At 49.1% G+C, this 20301-nt stretch overlaps 7 protein-coding genes across 7 annotated transcripts; 3 read left to right on the top strand and 4 right to left on the bottom strand.

Annotated features, from left to right (window-relative positions):
- Nucleotides 1-685: 685 nt before the first annotated feature.
- On the bottom strand, nt 686-3833 carry GGI43DRAFT_70625 (ATP-dependent DNA ligase). The gene is made up of 3 exons (XM_083210181.1): nt 2978-3833; nt 2566-2928; nt 686-2511 (listed from the first exon to the last, which is right to left on the bottom strand). The coding sequence occupies exons 1-3, from the start codon at nt 3623-3625 to the stop codon at nt 880-882; spliced, it is 2643 nt and encodes an 880-aa protein (XP_083059802.1). The 5' UTR covers nt 3626-3833; the 3' UTR covers nt 686-879.
- A 162-nt stretch (nt 3834-3995) lies between these two features.
- On the top strand, nt 3996-5276 carry GGI43DRAFT_407105 (armadillo-type protein). The gene is made up of 2 exons (XM_083206199.1): nt 3996-4214; nt 4484-5276. Exons 1-2 carry the CDS (start codon nt 4051-4053, stop codon nt 5016-5018), a joined length of 699 nt encoding a protein of 232 aa, XP_083059801.1. The 5' UTR covers nt 3996-4050; the 3' UTR covers nt 5019-5276.
- A 95-nt stretch (nt 5277-5371) lies between these two features.
- GGI43DRAFT_384521 (small subunit rRNA maturation protein TSR4) lies at nt 5372-6692 on the bottom strand (the record flags this gene model as incomplete). Its single annotated transcript, XM_083203531.1, has 2 exons — nt 5372-6490; nt 6576-6692. 2 exons carry the CDS (start codon nt 6690-6692, stop codon nt 5372-5374), a joined length of 1236 nt encoding a protein of 411 aa, XP_083059800.1.
- Nucleotides 6693-6802: 110 nt separating this feature from the next.
- GGI43DRAFT_70477 (chaperonin-containing T-complex subunit CCT6 domain-containing protein) lies at nt 6803-9509 on the bottom strand. The gene is made up of 6 exons (XM_083210178.1): nt 8906-9509; nt 8755-8849; nt 8680-8701; nt 8372-8608; nt 7310-8309; nt 6803-7248 (listed from the first exon to the last, which is right to left on the bottom strand). The coding sequence occupies exons 1-6, from the start codon at nt 8945-8947 to the stop codon at nt 7004-7006; spliced, it is 1641 nt and encodes a 546-aa protein (XP_083059799.1). The 5' UTR covers nt 8948-9509; the 3' UTR covers nt 6803-7003.
- Nucleotides 9510-11189: 1680 nt separating this feature from the next.
- On the bottom strand, nt 11190-13404 carry GGI43DRAFT_407100 (C2H2-type zinc finger protein). Its single transcript, XM_083206198.1, has one exon. It carries the CDS (start codon nt 13104-13106, stop codon nt 11631-11633), a length of 1476 nt encoding a protein of 491 aa, XP_083059798.1. The 5' UTR covers nt 13107-13404; the 3' UTR covers nt 11190-11630.
- Nucleotides 13405-15409: 2005 nt separating this feature from the next.
- GGI43DRAFT_70458 (uncharacterized protein) lies at nt 15410-17891 on the top strand. Its single transcript, XM_083210177.1, has 3 exons — nt 15410-15712; nt 15865-16738; nt 16880-17891. The coding sequence occupies exons 1-3, from the start codon at nt 15518-15520 to the stop codon at nt 17818-17820; spliced, it is 2010 nt and encodes a 669-aa protein (XP_083059797.1). The 5' UTR covers nt 15410-15517; the 3' UTR covers nt 17821-17891.
- A 487-nt stretch (nt 17892-18378) lies between these two features.
- On the top strand, nt 18379-19898 carry GGI43DRAFT_423367 (mitochondrial 37S ribosomal protein uS2m; the record flags this gene model as incomplete). Its single annotated transcript, XM_083208231.1, has 3 exons — nt 18379-18409; nt 18462-19407; nt 19469-19898. 3 exons carry the CDS (start codon nt 18379-18381, stop codon nt 19896-19898), a joined length of 1407 nt encoding a protein of 468 aa, XP_083059796.1.
- Between the last annotated feature and the right edge of the window lie 403 nt (nt 19899-20301).

Here is a 20301-nt window from a genome sequence, read left to right as displayed (position 1 = left end):
GTCATAATATAGATGCCTAATAGGTTTTTAATTTTTTAGAGATGCAATCCTGTTGCCTATCGCCATTACACGTCAATAGGCTGTAGAGCTAAAGTATCAAGCCTAGAGCCAAGTTTAGAGCCAAGTCTCAAATCATGCAAGAAACAAATGGTAAAGCATGATCCACAAGCGCCTGCATCGCCTAAACCGGGAGTTTCATGGACTTGGCTTTAGCTGCATTTAGTCATCCATCATGCAGTCTCATCGTCCCAGTAAACCTCCATTGCCTGTATAGAATCTCCTATTCATTGTCAATACACAGAACTGCACCAGCCAGAGTAACAAGTCGCCCCGTGCACGGGCCTCTTCTCACACACGCCCAAGCCAGCAGCGAGCGCCATAAAGTTAATTCCTTAGTTCTCGCTCTCTGATCCTTCTTGTGTAACCGTCTTAAGCCGAGACCCTCTCTTCTTCTCTTCTCGTTCTGCCAACATGGTAATACTACTGCTATACTCACCAACTATGAATCATCAAGTATCTGTCTGCTAAAAACAAAATTTTCATGTCGCAGGCAAGCTTTCCCAATCTCAGGAGGCTATTCATCGAGGCCCGAACAGAGGATGAGGAGAGGAACATCTCAAGAAAAGCGGTAGGTGGCTCACTACTGTATCATGAGTTATTCATTCAGAGCTCTTTCTAATGCGAGCTGTTAGTTTTATCATGCCGTTCTGTTTATGGGGTCTGTGGCAGTCTTTAGTCTGATTGCGCAGAAGCTGAATGCTGGGAAATGAGTTCAGCCTGGTACTGTTATAGCCAATGATTAATGACAATTTTCTCTGTTACACCAATCTCGCCAAGTGTTCTCATAATGTGTCATAGAATTTTGATCATGTATTATAATTATTCATCCAAATCGCCATCCTCAACACCTCCCATTTCCGCTATATCGGCCTTTGATATTGATGTTTCTGCCTTTGCTTCCTGCTTCCTCCACAAATTGGCCAGAAACTCGTTTGTACTGGCTTCGTCGATGCTCTTATCCTCTCTCTTCTTTAAAAATCGCGGAAATCGTAAGCTGAGACCTCGCTCATCGCTTACAAGCCCGATTGCTGCAGTATAAACCGGACTAAGGGTAATGTCCGCAAATGCCATTTCCCAAACCTCTTGTGGCTCAAACCATACGTCTGGACTCGGTCCATAGTATTCTATAAAACTCGGCTTCTGTAGCTTAATATTCTTCGGCTCGCCGCTTTCTTCTCCATTGTCATAAAACTCCTTATTCGCCTTATAAAAGGTGTCTGTAAAGCCTGATATGCATTTGCACACCACTTCAAGTGTCCCGCTTTCTTCATTACGAACAGCCATTAAAATGGGGGACCACCATTTCGCCTTTCTGCCCTGTCCATGCCATCCAGCAACAGGAATCATGTCTAATGTGTCAAAGTTTGAATTATAATCTTTTTTGACTTTGAGCCAGGAGTCTAGTCGTTTGTCTGGCTCATAGGTTGCTAAGAGCGGTTTACGTCGAGTGTTGACTGGTTTTTCATCGGTATCGCCTTTCGCAGAGTTTTTCGATTTTCCCTTCCCTTTTGTTTTACTCTTCGGTAATAATAGCTTTTCTGTATCTTCCACTGGTTGTTCAGGTTCAGGTTCCCCTTCCACGTAAGGTAGATCAGGTAAATTATCCAATATCTTTACCATGATACCCTCGCACTTGTTTTCCAAGGCCGACTTAAAGAATTCAAGTACTGTTTCCGAGTCTCCAGAAGTAGCGTCCAGACTTTTGACCCATGTAAAGTGATGCGGCACCTCGATAAAAAGAGACCGAAGAAGCTCTCGCCTTTCTCGAAATGGCCGATCCAGGAGAGATTGCCCATTGAGATACATGAGATCAAATGCGAAAAGACATACATCAATCTTGATATCTCCAATCGCAACATCCTTTCGCGCACGGTTGGTCAATGTCTGAAAATTCTTAAGCTCTCCAGTTTCTCGGTCAACCGCAACAACTTCTCCCTCCATGATGAAGCTACCAATTCCTTCTCCCCGAATCTTGGGCACAAGTTCCACAAGATCAGGGTACTTTTCTGTCATGAGTTCTAGGTGTCTAGAAAATATCGAGACTTTGCCCTTTTCATCGCAGTGGACCTGTGCGCGCTGTCCGTCATATTTGAACTCACAAGCAAAATCTCTCCCCTGTAACTTTGTGAGCATCTCTGACAGATCTCTAGTTATGCTTCCCAGCATGGGACGCAGAGGGACATGAAGATTCAGGCCACATCGCAGAAGCAATTCTTCACAAACTCCAATCTCGAGGAGTGCCGGAATTAGATCGTTGTAGTTGGGATGCCGTGCAAAACTTGCTTTGACAATTTCTGCTGCTTTATTCCAGACCTCTGCCAATTCTTCCTTCTTCAGTTTGCTTAGCTCTGTAATATCTCTGGTGCTATATTCGGAGCCTGGAGCTTTGGAAAGCAAAAATGCTCGAGATAATGCAATCAGCATGGTGGTTTTGACAGCACCGATGCGGAGCTATATGCCATTAGCGATGGGCTTAACAAAGTAGTTTGAATGGAGAACACGAACATATTGAGAGACAGTTCGAACAATAAAACGACTTTCTTCGCCTCCTCGTGCGTCTTGCAATAGTCGATCCACAATTCGCTGTTTCGTCTCGCCGCTTCCATGACCATGAGTAGTGGCAATCTTGACCAGTGATTGGTAAACTCCCTTGATAGTTAAAGGTTTCGGTTTTCGCAGCGTGAGGCTTTGTTTTTTCTTTGCTTCAAAGGCAACGTCTCCGGGATCTCCGTATTTATCGTAAATAGCTTTAAGAGACCGGTTATCCAGGCCACAAACTTGGCGAAGCGCCTTGGAAATGGCAGAACCGCCTATACCAAGCTCCATGGAGATGTACGGAGGCGATATGGAGTTTGTAGCAAGCCAGACCTAGAAAACAATAAGAGTCACGCTCGCAACTTTTGGTACGTAAACTTACAGCGGGCAAGAGGCTGGAAGGGTCGCTTTCGATTAATATACGCAGGCTATTTACAAGGGTATCGACAATTTTGATACGGCTTGTTGTTCCGCTTACAAGTACAAAACATCTGGTTAGGAGAGCATAGGACGCATTTCCTCCTTCCACCGCCCAGTATTCCTGTAGCTCCTTAATATATTTTGACGGGTCAAATGTGAGCGGCGATTCATCTAGGGGAATAGATTCCGTTATTAGGTCATCGGCCATTCCGGTAGACTGTAAAGCCAGAGTCTTCTTAGTATCTTGCTTCTTTGGAGTAGTCTCAGCTGTTGATTCCACTGGCCGACCCGTAGAAGTAGGCGTAGAGTCACTGTCTACTGGTTCCGTTTTGGCTTCAGTACCCTGGGTTTTGGGTGTTGAATTCTGGCTTCCTCGAACAGCAGCAGCTTCATTTGCTACTTCTTGATCCCATTCCGCCTGTAGCTTCCGTGCCAGCTCCTCATCCGTAAGCAATGTAGACGCGTCGCTTGGGGCACCATCTTCTCCAGCAGGTGAGGCCGAGGGCTCGGACTGCTTCTGCTTAGAAAAGAAGTATTCCAATCCCCTTGACTGAGCTGCCGGCTGCTTCGTGCCACTGTTGAGCTTTCTCTTCTTCGATGGACTAGACATGTTGTCTTAAGTGTAGCTGTAGCTCGGAACGACTGGGAAAGCCCCTCAACGCCCCCAGCTATATCTCATTGACATAACGAAATGCTGCAGAAAAATATTCTAAGTCATGACAGATGATAAAACGCGTGATTCATACACAGCCGCTTACACATACTAGCCAAGACATGCCATTCACGCGGAGCTCTCATCATCCATGACGCTGGCCAACACGACGGCACGTGATCGTGAAACTGAGTTCCGCCCACGGTGCGGAAGATCAGGAGCCCCGTCATGTTGCTGCCGCTAAGCCCCTTGAGGCAATTTCGTGCCGCACAAAGCCAACCGCCCACGATATCGAAATCTTTCCCTTTTGGCCCCACCATCTCGAACTTGAACATTCTCCCCTCATTCGACTTTGGCATAGCATCCGTTACAAAGCAGCCAATATGAACGGCGAAGACCCCTCAGACCGACCCGACTACATCACAACGGTGATCAACGGCCTCGAGCGTTATAACCCCGAGGCCGTCGGCACCCTCGAGACCTACCTCCAGGAGCAATGTGACCAGAAGACCTGCGACTGCAATGCGAACCGAACACTGTTGAAGCTGTGAGTGCCTGATTGCGAGCGCCTAAACTTCCCTGGAGCATTCACGAATTTTGTTTTTTCGTCTGCTTTTATATGATGACCGTTTTTGTAAACGTTTCCTATTACCTGAGATTGGACCTAAAACACCCAGTCACTTGAAGTCAACTTTAGTGGTGTCTGAAAAAAAGCAAAGCAAATTATCTATTGTTACGAGCATTACACTCTCGTTTTTCACTGTTCAGCATATTCCTGAAACTGCCATGCTAATTCAAATTGCGCCAAAATCATAGTTACCAGCTCAACCCTGACCGCATGAAGGATGAGGTCGTCACCAACATCCTCGTCAAGGCCATGACCCAGTTCCCCTCGTCCCAGTTCACCCTCGCTCTCCACCTCATCAACCCCTCCGCTGCCTCCACCGGCGAACTCCACGAGGCCCTCACCAAGCTCCGATCCCTCAACTCCCAGCTCCAGGGCGCCCAATACGCCGACTTCTGGGCTGACCTCGACGGCGACGACCTGTGCGCCGACCTGATCGCCGACGTCTCCGGCTTCGAGGACCTCGTCCGCGAGCGAATCGCCACACTCGTCTCACAGGCTTTCCGGGAAATCAAGCTGTCTCACATGGTCTCATGGCTGGGCTTTAACGAGGACAAGACACGGAAATTCATCACCGAGGTCGCTGGCTGGACTATCGACGAGGAGGGCAACGTCAAGATTCCTTCCAACCCCGACAACGAGGCCAAGAAGTCTGAGATCCGCGAGGATGTCAACGTTGACCAGTTCGCCAGAGTTATTCGACGATCCTGGGAGGAGACTGTATAAATATGGTGTAATCGTGGAAGAGGCGCGTGAGATAGAGGCGTTGATTAACTAGTATTATTTGCTTATACAGGGGAAGCAAGAGAAGGCAATGGATATGTCGACGGAACCAATGATACCGTAATAAGACATTGGTATGATGGCATGGTGCGGAGATCTTAAAAATTCGTCAGGCGTTTAATAGGACAAAAACTGTTTATTAAAAAGCGATACAAGATCAGTCATGAATAGAACAGGCTATCTTTTGGGCATCACATTCATTCGCGCTCTCTCCTATTTGATATCATGAACTCGTTGAGGTTATCTAGCTACCCTCTTAAACTTTTTGTCTATCCACGCAAGTAAAAACATCAGCATTAATTGTTCTTCGACAGCTCCTCCCACTGGACACCAGCCCATTCTTCCAAGTAGCCCGCCTCTTCAACAGCAGTATGTCTCAGCGAGCAGTCCCTCTCACACACACCAACAATAATCGTTCCCCACTCCATACCATCCAAGCTCAAGTCATCCTCCTCCAGCTCAGTAATGGCGTTCGGGGTCAGCTGCACCTCAAACGTTCTTCGGCCACCGCAGTTGGGGCATCCCGGCATGGTTCTCTTGGTCAACAGGTCACCAATGGCGTCTGTCTTGGAATAAAGCAGCGGCGAGCCGCCGAACTCGTAACGGATGCACTGATCTGGGTTCTGTGCCATCCGGTCGGCGAACTTCTGGAAAGTGGCGTCCATAGCTGACTCGAATGCCTCGCGATCAAGGGCAGAGGGCTCTGGGGCGTCAGCGTCGGCCATGCTCACGTTAGCCGGCATCTTCACGGGGGTCTCATCGAGGGTTTCGTAATCTGCGTCGCCAAGGAAGAGTGTCGGGTAAGGAGTCGGTTGCGAAGCCTTTTCAGGCCATTGTTCGGCAGGAGGTGGCGGTGCCGTGGCAGTGTTGTTGTTTATCGACAGAGTCTCAGCAAAGGTCTTGGAGAGATTGTTTGAAGCAGGAGCAGGAGCGGCAGCAGGCTTCTCTGCTGGTGGAGCTGCTGTTTTGGCTGGCTGGCTTGAAAACGGATTGGATGAGGAAGAGGAGCTAAAAGGATTGCTTGCTGAAGAACCAAAAGGATTTGCGCCACTGGAAAATGGATTTCCACCAGCAGCTCCCAGAGGCTTTGCTCCAAACAGCGACTCTCCAAGGCCTGGTCCATCCTTCTTCTTCTCCTCTGGCTCACTCTTCTTTTCTGGCACCTTTTCTTCAACCTGTGGTATCGTCGTCTCGGCAGCATCCTTCCAAACTCTCACTCCTCTCAAAGCGCGAATGCTGCCTGCCTTGCGCCGACATGTCGCCCTACGGCATGCGAAAACGTATAACCGCCGCTCGTGGGAGGGGAATTTCTCGGGGAGTTCGCCATTTAGCTGCAGCAGCAGGGCCATCAAGTCTTTGCAGACCTTGCATCTTGCCAAGGCAGCCGAAGGAGCCTTGTCTGCATCGAGCCAGTCCTAGGACATTCATACCGTTAGCATGTCATCCGGCACAGCTTTGCAGCTATCAAGGCGACAAAAGGCAAAAGAAAAAGAGACTTACCGGAGTGCCTCCCAGCTTGCTTATAGTATCCTCCTCGGCTTCTTTAGAAGTATATCCAAGGAGAACATTTGTCTCTGTGAATTCTCCCTCAGAGGAGTCGGAAGCGTAATCTGCCATTGTCGTAGTACTGCAGGCTTCTGATTGTATGCAGTTCAATGATGGTGGGGTCAAGATTTTTTTTTTAGGTGGAAGATAAAAATCATTGCGGGGCTTATCAAGCCGATACCAGTGAATCGCCCTGCAGCTCTCAACGTCTCTGTAGTAATACCAAAACATGGACTTTACAACTTGCGTCGTGATAACATATAGAAGATGTCAGCTATATTAAAATCCAGTATTACTTAAAAATGGCAAAATGGCAGTGCCTAGATATTTTTGACCTGTTCCGGGATGATTTTTATCTACCATAAATCTAAACAATAAAGCCTTTACATGTGATCATCAGGGCCATCCATTCCGGGACCTGGTCCCTTGGCTCTGCCCATCTGTCGAGCCTTCAACAGTTCGTCGCAAAGCAACAGGTTGGACGCAATACCTGAGCTTGAAGCAATGCAATTTCTCAGGACTCTGAAGGAATCAAAGACACCTTCCAGCTCGGGATCCATAGGCTCGCCGGTCTCCAAGTTCAATCCAACGACCTGGCCATCTGCGTACTCGTCTTGCAGAGCGGCAACTGTAATTATAATGTTAGCGTACTGTTTCTATTCGAGAATCCGGGGGTTTCATAAACTTACGAGCATCCTGAACATCGTGTCCAGCGTTGGCGGCCAGGGTCTTGGGGATGATGAGAAGAGCATCAGCAAAGGCCTCCACACCCCACTTAGCCTTGCCCTTGACTGACTTCGCAAAGGCATCGCTCTTCAGGTGGGCGGCACAGGCAACCTGGAAAGCACCAGCGCCAGGAACAACGCTCTTATCAACAATCATGTTGTAGACACTTCTTAGACCATCTCGGACAGCATCCGTAACTTGGGCAATGGTGTGAGCGTTGGGTCCCTTGATCAACAGAGTGACAGACTTGGGGTCCCTGACATCCTCGACGAAAGTGTACTTCTCCTCGCCCAAGGTCTGCTCGTAAACGAGACCAGCCCAGCCAAGGACATCAGGTGTTAGGTCATCGACACTGTTCTGAGCAACACCACCGCAGATGAGCTGAAGTCTCTCCATGTTCCTTCTCTTTGCTCGTCGCAGAGCCAGAATACCGTTCTTAGCCAGGACGTCTAGGGAAAGGGGGTCGATGCCCTTCTGGTTGATAATAACAAAGCTCTTCTTTCCGTCGTCACCACAGACCTGCTTCTTCAGATCAACAATCTTCTTGAGCTTGGCGTCGATGAACCGGCGCTCGCTCTCAACAAGCTTGTCACGCTGCTCAGCGCTTGAGTAGAAGAAGCCAGAGTTGATCTCAGTCTTCTCATACTCCAGGCTGACATTCATCGTCAAGATGTGGCAGTTTTCCAGTCTCTTGGGCATGTCGGGGTGTCTGGCACCGTGGTCCAACGCCAATCCGCGGATGAGCTGCGTGTCAGACGCAGTGCGGTGCTGCATCTTCATAATCTCCACCATGTGCAGATCGGGCTTGGCAGGGGCCTGGTAAATGGCCAGCACGGCATCGACGATATCGGGAGTGAGCTTCGCGGCTAATGTTGAGTTCAGTTTCGTCGCAAGGGATGTGCGGGCAACGTTGAGCAACAGTTCACGGTCGACCTCCTTGGACAGCTTGAAGGAATCCAGGAACTAGTAATGCGTCAGATGAAAGGCTCTTCCAAATCGATAATCACATTCGTCTCTTTAGCTACCTTCAAAGCCTCAGCCTTGGCAATCTCAAAGCCATCGGTGATGATACGCGGGTGGAGTCCTTCAGAAATGTGTCGGTCTGCCTGCTTCAACAGCTCTCCCACCAGCAGCACGACGGAAGTTGTGCCATCTCCGCAAATATCGTCCTGCGCAGTCGCGGCTCGAGCAATCATAACAGCAGTCGGGTTTTGGATTTGCATTTCTCTCAGGAGAACGTTTCCGTCCTTGGTAAGCTTGATCTGTTCGAGGGCATCGATTGTTAGGAATAGGGGCTTTGTCATTGAGGGGTAGAAGTTGGGCTTCGCGTTACCTGTCCGGCACCATCGACAAGCCTACACAGCGGTTAGCACTGATCAGAAAACCATAATGAAGTCATTAGCCTTACATCTTTATCGTGCCTCGGGGCCCGAGGTTTGACTTGAGCACATCTTGCAGGCCCTCACCAGCACTGATGTTGACCTTCAGAGCTTCACCCCTCCTCTGCAGACCAGTTAGACTCCAGCAGCACACGCATAGCAAACAAACGAGGAACGCACTCGGGACTCGGCCTTTGGGTTGAGAAGTTGCGCCGCAGACATTTCGAACGCTGTGAATTCACCGGTCGATTAGAAATCTCGTGGGCTGCGGGTTGGTGGCAGTATCGTGGTTTCGACAAGCTTCCCTCTGCCTGGCAGCGACCCGCATTGAGGTGTGGTGGGCTGGGTACTTTTTTCTGCCTTGTCGGGCAAAGGCGGTGTGGAGGGGATAGAGTGGCAGATATTAGCAAGCCAATCCAATCAACCCACCGTGGATATCCACTACTGGTTATAAGTGCCTGGATGATAAATAGGAGGTATCAAGGATGAAGAGGATCCAGTCAGTGTAAAGTGATTAATTATTAATCGAAGTATAAAACTATTTGTTTTTATTGCCCAAGATGCTCTGTGGGACTAATTTTTCTCATTTCTTCCCTGCCAAAGAATGGTACTTGTTTGCATCGCCATCCCACTAGAATGAGTGGCCATTCAGCACTCATTGTGGAACTAGAAATAAGACGATGCTTTCTATTTAAAGGGGAAAAAATGAAGGTACTACCACAATGAATTTTCAGAAGAATAGAATAAAAGCGAATAGAAGATAATAGAAGAGATTTTTATGAAATGTGCGAGGCCACCGGAAAAGAGACATCATGATAAAACAATGAGTATAAAACCACGAAAGTAAATTCTTATCCAGGCAAGATGGAAGATATAAATATCACTAGATATTTCATATATGTCCTGTTAATAGGTATGCATATATATCTATTCATTTCCCCACTTCAGCTAATGCTTCTTCCAGCGTTCTTGACACTCCTTCAAACAATACTGCATCTCCATACACCCCTTGCATCTCATACCATCCAGAACTTTCGCCTCTCTGCAGTTGAAATAGCTTTCCCGCAAAAAAAGTTGAATCATATGCTATTTGAAGAAAACTCGCAAATGCTTGCTTGCGTCTTCGCTCATTTCCTTCTCTTCAACAGAAAGCAAGATATTCACCAGTAACACCACCTATCTCAGGCTCTTCTGTTTATTTAAATTAATATTCAAGAGGATTACCAAGATTTATATACGAAATTTTGATAGTCATATTAAGATTCCATAGAATTATCACCATGTGCAACATATGGCCGCTGAGAATCTTAGTTTAGGGTCTGCCAGGGGTGAGGACACTTCAATGTATCGCGATTTGTGAGCAGCTTTTATTTATCTGCCAATGACTGTCGCAGGAATCAAGTACTTTAGCGGGCACGTCAATTCTTTCTTACCAAATACCGCAGTGTTGGTGAAGGATTCGCTCTGTTGGAGCACGATAGGAGCCTTCTCTTGCAGCAATGTTCTTCTACTCTGTATAACAAACAACATACAAAATCTTCTGAAACATCTAAGCAAATATAAATATTTTTCAAGCCTCTGAAAACTTGTACTCATAAAACAACTGCGTCTTTCTTCATAATTAAGAGGAGAGTTCTCTGCTAAGTTTGTGTACGCAGCTCCAGGGTAAAAGCCTAGCAAGGAGTCGCTGCCAAAGTGTAACATTTCCCATCTAAAAAAACAGGGAGTGAGCAAGACGCAATGGTATTTTCCTTTTTAATCGCTGTCACTCTCATTTTGTCAGTAATGACAAAGGGTAAAGTGAAGCTTTCTGGCTGCTAAGTTGAGAGAAACGTACATGCGTTAATTAGATATAATCCTACGAAGTTCCTTGTTTACCTTAGAAGTGTATAGAACATTTTAAGGTTGCTATAATTAATTAATAAGATGATGCCATCTTTAACTGTGAGAAAATCCTTTATAACCTTTCCAGTTAAAGTATGTCTTATGGTATGCAGCTATGGGTATCAACATTGCCTAATCACGAGCGTCCATCTGACGAGAGAAAATTGACGTTGGAGATGAGTAAAATGTCAAATAAATAAGATAATCAAATAAAATAAGATATGATCAGGACAAATAGTTTGAGTGAGATTGAGTGAGATTGAATGACAGAAGATGAAAACGAGGCGGAAAGGCCAAAGTTTCCATCATTTTTATGCCATCGAGTACGACCTACTCGTATCACATGTAAGCTATCGGCCATATCTTACAAAGTGTGGACTTGAAAAGCTGACGAATAGGTGTCAATCATGAATTGCAACAGCAAGGATAAAAGCACAGCTGACTGTCAGCACAGAGACATCACAAGGAACCAATAAGCAAACGCGGCCATAGTAGTCCAATGGAATCCAAGCTCTCATTTGCACTCGAATATATCCGGACAATATCTTCTTCCCAACTCCGAAAACAAAGGAAAGAAAGGAAAAAAAAAAAAAAAAAACTTTGAAAAAGGTACCGGTGGCGGATTCCCGTTAAGAAGCCTCAATCGTTTCCAAACATATCAACGCGTTGTAAACATCACAGCGTATCCAAACACTCACACACCCTCACAGAGACAAAGGAAAAAACAAATGAAAAAATCCCTTTTTATCCCAAATCCGTTCCTTCCCCGTATTGTACAATTGAATTGACACCAAATTTCCAACATGGCGGGTTGTGGGTAACACAACGATATAAAACCAAGGAGATTGAGAAAAAAAAAAGTAAAAGCCCTGTAACTCAGGGTAGAATGAAACATTATCCCGATCACTATACCCGGGTTCCAAAATTAATGCGCCAAAGTAAAAGTAGGCTCGACAAGTATAAGACAGGCTCAGAATAAATCATGGCGTAATTAAGTTCTTGAACGCTTCAAGTATTTCCATTAGAAGTAGTAGCCGTTTTCGTTGATCATGCTAACGGCTACACCGTTGAACTCGTCGAATTTGGGCATCATTATTAAACTCGGGTCGCGATCCAGTGGTATGAAGCTGTCGTCGTTGGTGAATTGGCGAAGCAAGTCTTCCTCTTGCTCATTCATACTCAGAGGCATAGGTCCACCCATCGATGTCATATTCATCATCATACCGGGGGCCGAGTAGTTGACGACTTCATCAGTCGTCGCCGTTGTTGTGGAGGGATCCAAGTCGAAGAAATGCGTTGATGGCGGCGACGACGATGATTGAGAGAGACCTGGCGGTGTGTTGTATTGGCTTGGTGTGCTCTTGCCAGGAGAAGAAGGATGTGAGGCTCTCTCCATAATTGCTTCCGGGGACACATATGAGTGTACACTGGCTTCTGAAGGGGATGTGACAATGCTGTTGGCTGTTGGATTGGGCATGCTAGGCATGGGCGCTGATGAAAGTGAGCGCATTGGCTCTGGCTCGGCCTCCATTCCCATATCCAACACCTCGTTGAGCACGTCAAGTTCGTAATTGGGCGAATTGATGGCGGAAACGTCCGAGTATCCCGAAAATGAAGAGATGGAGCTAATGGACATGTTCTTCTTTCTGGTCTTTGAAGACTTTTCCAGGCGCGCATCCATCTCCGGGCGATTCTTCTTGGGGCGTCCGCGCTTCACATTCTTCCTCACAATTCCATCAAAGGCGCCGACGCACATGCCTCGTTGACGGTGTCTTGTGAGAGCATCGTGGCGCGCAAATTTGTTGCCGCAGTCGCAAGGATATGGCTTAATGCCTGTGTGAATCTTGGCGTGTCTCTTGAGATCGTGCTGGCGAACAAAGCACTTCCGGCAGGCTGGGCACTGATATTGGCGGTCGTTCAGATGGGTCTGGATGTGGGACTTGATGTTTTCTTTTCGACCAAACTGTTTTCCACAGTCTTCAAACAAACAAGTCCACTTGCCATCCGTCGTCTCTGGTCCTTGGATGAACTGAGCAATCTCTTCGCCAGTGACGCCTGTGTCGGTTCGCGTCTCTTCGATATTGATATCGGCGATGCTAGCCGCGCTAGCAATGCTTGCTGCGGATTCGGTGCGACGATGACGGTTAGGGCGGCTGATGGAAGAATTCAGGCCGCTGAACTTGTGATCGAGCTGAGGCTGCGACGACTGAGCAGCATATCCGCCCTCGGCTATCGGTCTCATCTGCTGTCTGTCTAGCTTTGTCATTGGGGGAAGCATCCACTCATCAGTAGTAACATTGTCAGCACGCCTCGGTAACTTAGCGGATTCATACTCGTCCATTTTGTTCAAGTTCATGTTCATGTTCATATAGTGCGACGTCTGCATGGGTACAGCAGCGTTCGATGGCTCTTTGCCTGGAGAGGCGCTTGGGCTTGCTGCACCAGTAACTGCAGCTGAGAGGCTCGGCTCGGCTTGCGGTTGCATTTCATCAAACATAAGACCAAAAACAAGATGCTCTAATGAGAAACAATGAAGTGGTGAAGAACGAATGGATTCCAGATCCAAGTTCAAAAGCCAGCTGAGCTGCAGTAAATGGTCCCTTAGAAGCTCGAGCAGGAAGCCAGCGCGGTCGCCACGGCAACGGCCAGCGCAGACGTCTCCACCACTAGTCCGCGCCTATCGTACTGAGGCCGCAGCTTAAAACAGCCCGGCGACATGTGCTGAGACAAGTCCAGGAACAAAGAGGGCTTGTGGCGATGCAATGTTGATTTAGAGCCCGGAGCGATCCGCAATTGGGCGTTGCCGGATGAGTTGTCGGTCTGCAGCCAGGCGGAGCCGCCGAGCATATCATGTATACATGTGCATGCACATAACTATGTACCGTACCCTATGAACGCGATACACTATTATTGTTGTTTATGAAGCACTTAATACTGCTAATAATACAGGGTACAGGGCGTGGTGCCTGGCTCGAGCATGCCGGCACCTCCATGTATGACGATGGGACTTCAATAATCAATTCCCTGATTGCCATGTCTCACGGTGATGACGATATCTCAGTTTCCCAACTGAATGCATCTATCCTCCTATCCCTTGGGCGCACAAGCACTCGAGATAATGCTTGAGTGCTGAGACGCCCTTGACGGGTTTATTGTTTCTGGCCCTCACGCCCAGAGGAGGGCAGCTGACGTGCACCATGGCAACGCGGATTGGCCCGTTGAGTAATATGAGTCGCTACTAAGCGCTACTGCTGTTAAGAGTAATATTCCTCGACGTCAACAAACCAGCCGGACGCGGAAATTACTGGCCTGGCAATCTCGCTCGGCGTCTGATAGTCGCTAATAATAAATCACGGGCAATCTTAAAGGAGGGTCGACGTCTCAATAGACCGGGTAAACATTGTCGTTGAGAGAGCCACTAAGACGGCCGTAGCGGCTATCCTAGCCCTCCATGTGGACAGCCAGCTTCGTTAGGCGCCGATTGATACACCCATCAACAACACCATGGCGGCGGGCAGGACGGGAGCCGGTGGCTGGCTGGAACACGCCACCGTTGAGCCACTGCCGGCTCGTCGTTGATGGGCTGGACTAACTACTGCACATGCGAGATGATCATGATGATACGATGCATTCCAGCCTACTAGTAGTAAGCCGGTAGCTGCTTGAGAGCCAAGGGCCTTTCCCCGCTTGCCCAAGTTGGATCCAAACCGAGGCGTGGGAATGAGCTAGCACTGCAGAGATTACTTTGTAGTATGGAGAAATGCTACTGCTGCTACTGCTAGAGCATTGATGGCTCCCATGCTGCTGCATGTCGGGCTGCAGGCCGCACGTACATGAAAAAAACTGGAGTTCTGATATTACTAGCCGTAGCAGTGCTTGTCGTACTATTGCCAATAGGCGCGACTCGCATCCTGGTAGTCAAAACATTGCTAGGTTTAGCCTCACAGCTTGCCCATGTCGCTGTTTTGGAAAAGACAAAGATTCACAAAGAGGATCCACAGGCTTCGAATTGGTGGCTGAAATGTTAATTTAATCGACAAGATCTTGGAAGTCAGCCCGGGTAGATCAGATGCGTATAAACAAGATTTGGAGTAGAGTTGAAACCTACACCTTTGACCACCGGCAAACACTATTTGAAGCCTACATGCACCTGTAGTGCCATGCTCGCAAAATAAGCAATACAGTAAGTGAAAATATCAGCCGGTAATATCAGACGATTTGCTGCCTTTGACGCGAAGATCTCTCAGTCTCTCGGACGCCAAAACAAGCATGTGACTTACAAGACCTCGAGCTGAAGGTCATGCTACGTCTAGCATCTTCCTAGTACGAAGCACCGCTCATCCAAATTTGCATACTAGAACTGTCTTAATACCGATTTTTCTATGCTTTTCATGCGACCCTCATTCGAAATTTGCAGGCGCTGCTGGGATCACTTCAATTAATGGAGCCCTACCGCCGAACGTCTTGAACCAACGCCACTAGATGTTTAGCACCTGCAGCACTAGGTCGACCTGCGCTTTTTTCTCCCTCCAGCGGCCCACGATGGGTGTTTTCGGGTTTCAGGCGGCCGTGTTCGCTGCTCAGGTGCGCTATAAGCCGCCTATAAGCTGCCCGCTGGGCCAATGCCACCGCCGCGCCAACCGAAGCGTTCGTCGGCCCAGTGAGCGAGAAAAAAAAAAAATGCCGGGGTGACTTGGCCAGGGCTTAATATCTGGTGACCGACCTTTCGACTTCATTCCGTCACCCTTGAAAATCCCTCCTCCGCTGTCATTGGCTGCAACCTCTGGCTGACTCCGGAAAACTGGTTTTCGAAGAATTGAAACCCGTCTCTGATTTTTTTCTTCTTGCTCCCGACGACGAAATTTTACAACGTTCAATCTCGACGCCCGCGTGTCGCCAACCGCAGCCATGTCGATGGTAAACGCCTCCCGAGGGAACAATGCGAGCCGGAATCAGCCACGGAGCACCACGCCTTACAACAATGCTAGCTCTGCTGTTGCGAGTTCCGGCATCCCTCGACCGGTGCTAGACCAGCAGCCGCCTGCTGAGTCCAGTGCTGCTGGCCTCAGCGCAAGCAGACAGAAGCAATCCAAGCGTGATGAGGTGAGTTGATGGCTGATTTGTTTACTACGGCTATTGTCTGCCCCCTAGCGCTGTCTTGAGTCAAAGTGGAGAGCTCTTGGAAAGAAGCTATACAGAACCCCTCAGTTGTGATGATATTAAGTGTATCTTATGGCTAATGCGCGCACATGTAGGCAATTCGCAGGAAAATGGAGAACGATCTCTCCAAGAAGAAGACTCTCACGGGCCGTTCTCGACCGAATCGCAGAGCCCCTCCTGGAACCGTGCTTGCTCTCAAGCCAAGCCAGGCTCTCCAGATTAAGCCTGCCACGACTGTCTCCGAGGCTGCTCAACTGATGGCCGCGAAGAGGGAGGATTGCGTTCTTGTTACCGATGATGAGGACCGGATTGCTGGTATCTTTACCGCCAAGGATCTTGCGTTCCGTGTGGTCGGGGCCGGACTCAAGGCTGCCAACGTCACTATTGCTGAAATCATGACCAAGAACCCTCTCTGTGCCAGAACCGACACAAGCGCAACCGATGCGCTAGACCTAATGGTTCGCAAGGGCTTCCGCCACTTGCCCGTCATGGACGAGAACCAGGATATCTCTGGTGTGCTGGATATCACCAAGTGCTTCTACGACGCCATGGAGAAGCTGGAGCGAGCCTACTCCTCCTCGAGAAAGCTCTACGACGCCTTGGAGGGCGTGCAGTCCGAATTGGGCGCCAGCCAGCCGCAGCAGATTATCCAGTATGTGGAGGCTCTTCGATCCAAAATGTCTGGGCCCACACTTGAGACCGTGTTGAACGGCATCCCGCCTACCACGGTCAGCGTCCGGACCTCGGTCAAAGAGGCTGCGGCCATGATGAAGGAAAACCACACCACTGCAGTGCTGGTGCAGGACCAGGGAGCCATTACCGGCATTTTTACGAGCAAGGACGTTGTTCTTCGTGTCATTGCTCCAGGCCTGGACCCGGCCAATTGCAGCGTCGTGCGTGTCATGACCCCTCACCCCGATTTTGCCCCAATGGACATGACCATTCAGGCAGCCTTACGGAAGATGCATGGTAAGCACATCTAATTTCTACCTTTTTCTTAATTCTCTCCATCTCTATTGCCTTTACTCCAGCTCCATGGCGATCTCGTTTTCGAGTGCCGTAAAAGCAAAAAAATCATGGTCAAATATGTGTCTAACAATCATATTTCAGATGGCCATTATCTCAACCTTCCCGTCATGAACGATGGCGGCGAAATTGTGGGAATGGTCGATGTGCTCAAGCTGACTTATGCTACACTGGAGCAAATCAACACCATGTCTAGTGACAATGGTGAAGGCCCAGCGTGGAATAAGTTTTGGCTCTCCATCGATCATGAGACGGAATCTATGGTGTCTGGCGACGGCAGCCTCAGCCACCACCCTCACCACGGGGGATCTCGTATGATGTCGCCCGAGGCGAACCGCCTGGGAGATAGCGTCGCTCCCAACGACTCTGCGTCGCACATCGGATTAGACTCACCCCCTCGGTCGATCGCTCCGGATCTGACGCCCGGCGACATTCCGTTTGCCTTTAAATTCAAGGCGCCCTCTGGACGTGTGCACCGATTGCAAGTCGTTGCCTCGCAGGGCATCGAGTCGTTTGTGCACGCCGTCGCGTCCAAGCTCGGAAATGAAATCGATACCCTTGGAGGTATGCCCGATGTTTATGACGGCAGAATCGATGGCTCTGGCTTTGCCCTCAGCTATATGGACAACGAGGGTGATACCGTGTCCATCACCACCGATAATGACCTGCTAGAGGCCATTCTCCTTGCACGCCAAGCCCTTCTTGAGAAGGTCGACCTTTACGTGCATGACTCTGAGAAGCAGCCTTCAGCGCCTTCAGTGGAGGCACTCCCTACCCCGGCCTCATCATCTGCTGGCCTCCGTGAGCGACGGAGAGCTTATGAGGAGGAATCAGAGAGTGAGGAGGAGGAATCAGAGGAGGAGGAGGAGCGACCTGTCCGCCGATCGCGGCGATCAAGGACAGTGGTTCACCAGGAGCAGCTTATTGCCGGTGTGCCCAACGACCTCTTGCTGCCCGGCGCCATCATCACGCTTGCGGTGGTTATTGTCGGTGTGTTTACTATTGCTAGAGCGACTAGCCGGTAAAGAATGAAGTGCATCCCCTCTTGTGTGGCGTTTTATTTCCCATAATGACCTTGACGAAGAAAAAGTTGGTTGGCATTGGTAACTGTAGATTTCTCAAGCACAGACAAATCGTCATAGATTTAAGGCTTTTTTCATACGAGTTTTACTTGTAATTCCATATCATGATATCACAAACCAAGGGAAGTTGTCCATCAAAAACAAACATGTGAATTTTAGCGTGTGCCTGTAGTAAATGTTCAACTTTCAGTGTATTAAAAAGCAGCTCTCCACTATAGGTAATCAGCATGTAGAGCTGCCGTCTACATACATAAACGTACATGATGGTGGCATGCAAGATGGCGTGTCCATCACAAGCCACTTTCGACGTGGGGCAATTTGGCTGCCACTCTTACGACCGCGGGGTCATTTTAGTGCACAGCAAGAAAGCGTTAGCAGCTGTGGTCTGTGGCGGAACCGGAAAATATGCCTCGCCGCAGACACTCCATCAATAGCGGCGTGATCCAAAATTTGGACTCGGGCGATCTATCGGACGGTAGCAGGAGCGCAACACAAGCCGCAATGAATGTCCAGAGCGCCGCTGTGCGGCACGGTAAGTCAATTGAACATGTAGATTTGTTTAGGGAGATTCTAATCAGATGCAGGCCGCCGCGCATTGGCTTCTCCCCTGCCAAGAACCGTTCTGCGACAAATCTCGACCGAAGTAAAGACGGCGACAGCCTCAAGCTCGACATCCAATGGACCTGCTCAGGCTTGGCCGACACCCCAAGCTGCTGCTGTCGCTCCCAAGATGGTCTCCTCATCGAAGAAGAAGCAAAAGATTGTCGAAGAAGTCATCATGACCCTCGGAGCAAACTCTTCTCAGCAGCACCACGGAACCGCATGGACAAAGTCACATCAGAGGGGCAAGCAGAACCTCACTCCTTCTCAACAGTATGCCGAATTTCAGCGCATTCAGAAGAATACGAGAAGCCTTGGTTCAAAGCTTGAGAAGCGATACATCCCCACGGAAATCATTAGCAACCCTCCCCGGCCAGAGGACGTTACGCTGGAGCTGTTGATGGCGTCGCAGACACATATGGGACACAACACCTCACTATGGAACCCGGCCAATTCACGATACATTTACGGCGTGCGACAGGGCGTTCACGTCATTTCTCTTGAGACGACAGCAGCGCATCTTCGACGGGCAGCCCGAGTGGTTGAGGAGGTAGCTTACCGCGGCGGCATTATTCTCTTTGTCGGTACCCGCAAGGGCCAGATGGAGATTGTCACGAGGGCATCTGAGCTGGCAGGCGCCTACCACCTGTTTACGAAGTGGACCCCAGGTGCCATCACAAACCGAGACGTCATTCTCAAGACCCAGGGCATGAAGGTGGTGGATCACATGGATAAGGAGCTTGATGGTTTCGACATGTTCAAGGGCACAGCGAGACCGTTGCTTCCGGACTTGGTGGTGTGCCTCAACCCCCTAGAGAACTACACGCTGCTGTACGAGTGTGGCCTGAAGAACATTCCCACGATTGGAGTCATTGACACAAACACTGATCCCTCCTGGGTGACATACACGATTCCCGCCAATGATGACAGGTTAGTAGAATTTTTGCCAGGTTCCTTTGCGTCAATCCAATGATTGCTAATTCTTTCTTAGTCTTCGTGCCATGGCACTGGTTGCTGGTGTCCTGGGCCGTGCGGGAGAGGCCGGCCAGAACCGACGTATTCAAGACGCCAAAAAGGGCGACATCTCTTGGAGCACTTCTCCCGAGCTTAGCCGCCACATGAGAAAGGAAGTGCAGGCTGCCCTCCTCAAGAGGAAAGAGGTCATGGGCAGGATGCAGGCCAACATTCAGGGATTTACAGATGAGGAGTTGAAGCTGCTGAGGTCGCAGTACCTGGGCGAGCAGCAGGAAGAGGTCACTGAAGATGAGCTGGTGAGCTTGATGGGAGAGACTGTCGCGAGTGAAGCTGCGGCGCCTGCAGAGTCGACACTGAGCGCGCAGTTGGGTAGCATCGAAGCGCAGCTGGAGAGTCTGAAGGTGAACGCTGCCGAGATTGAGTCAGCAGTCCGGAAAAGTGTATAAAAGACAATATTAGACGCATGTATAAAAGGGGGAAAGCAGGGGAGGAGAGGGATTTTAAAACAAAAACTGTATAATAGACGACGTGTATATGGATGTATGCAGGTGCACGCTGCAAACGAGATGAAAGTTTCCACCTTAATTTGGTTCATTTCAAGTCATTTCACTGCATCCCTTGTCGGTTTTCTCTTTTTCTTGAACTTCCTTTCCTCTTTCTTCCCTTTTTTCCCTCCCCCGAGCTACGGCCGCTGCCAATGACATCGCCAGCTTAACCTAGAGGAAACCCTCCGAGCCGAAGACGGAAAAACCCGTGCTCCGAAAGGGATTTACCTTTAAAGATAAGGTACCTCCGATACCTTTTTTAGCTGCCGACACACACACACACCACCCTGCAAAAGGGCTTTCC

The sequence above is a fragment of the Trichoderma evansii genome (genome assembly GCF_050947405.1).
Source record: "Trichoderma evansii strain SZMC 28006 chromosome Unknown GGI43scaffold_12, whole genome shotgun sequence".
Lineage (NCBI taxonomy): Eukaryota > Fungi > Ascomycota > Sordariomycetes > Hypocreales > Hypocreaceae > Trichoderma > Trichoderma evansii.
The sequence above is the reverse complement of the archived record's forward strand: the minus strand, read 5'-3'. Positions and strand labels throughout refer to the sequence as shown.

Excerpts from the sequence above, each read along its gene's own strand:
- GGI43DRAFT_70625 (XM_083210181.1), bottom strand. The coding sequence starts at position 3,625 with ATGTCTAGTCCATCGAAGAAGAGAAAGCTCAACAGTGGCACGAAGCAG. Across the intron at positions 2,929-2,977 it reads CTTCCAGCCTCTTGCCCGCT|GTCTGGCTTGCTACAAACTC; the intron begins GTAAGTTTACGT and ends ATTGTTTTCTAG. Across the intron at positions 2,512-2,565 it reads TTCGAACTGTCTCTCAATAT|CTCCGCATCGGTGCTGTCAA; the intron begins GTTCGTGTTCTC and ends AATGGCATATAG.
- GGI43DRAFT_407105 (XM_083206199.1), top strand. The coding sequence starts at position 4,051 with ATGAACGGCGAAGACCCCTCAGACCGACCCGACTACATCACAACGGTG. Across the intron at positions 4,215-4,483 it reads AACCGAACACTGTTGAAGCT|TTACCAGCTCAACCCTGACC; the intron begins GTGAGTGCCTGA and ends CCAAAATCATAG.
- GGI43DRAFT_70477 (XM_083210178.1), bottom strand. The coding sequence starts at position 8,947 with ATGTCTGCGGCGCAACTTCTCAACCCAAAGGCCGAGTCCCGA. Across the intron at positions 8,702-8,754 it reads CCCCGAGGCACGATAAAGAT|GCTTGTCGATGGTGCCGGAC; the intron begins GTAAGGCTAATG and ends ACCGCTGTGTAG. Across the intron at positions 7,249-7,309 it reads ACACGATGTTCAGGATGCTC|TTGCCGCTCTGCAAGACGAG; the intron begins GTAAGTTTATGA and ends TTATAATTACAG.
- GGI43DRAFT_407100 (XM_083206198.1), bottom strand. The coding sequence starts at position 13,106 with ATGTTTGATGAAATGCAACCGCAAGCCGAGCCGAGCCTCTCAGCTGCA.
- GGI43DRAFT_70458 (XM_083210177.1), top strand. The coding sequence starts at position 15,518 with ATGTCGATGGTAAACGCCTCCCGAGGGAACAATGCGAGCCGGAATCAG. Across the intron at positions 15,713-15,864 it reads AGCAATCCAAGCGTGATGAG|GCAATTCGCAGGAAAATGGA; the intron begins GTGAGTTGATGG and ends GCGCACATGTAG. Across the intron at positions 16,739-16,879 it reads AGCCTTACGGAAGATGCATG|ATGGCCATTATCTCAACCTT; the intron begins GTAAGCACATCT and ends ATCATATTTCAG.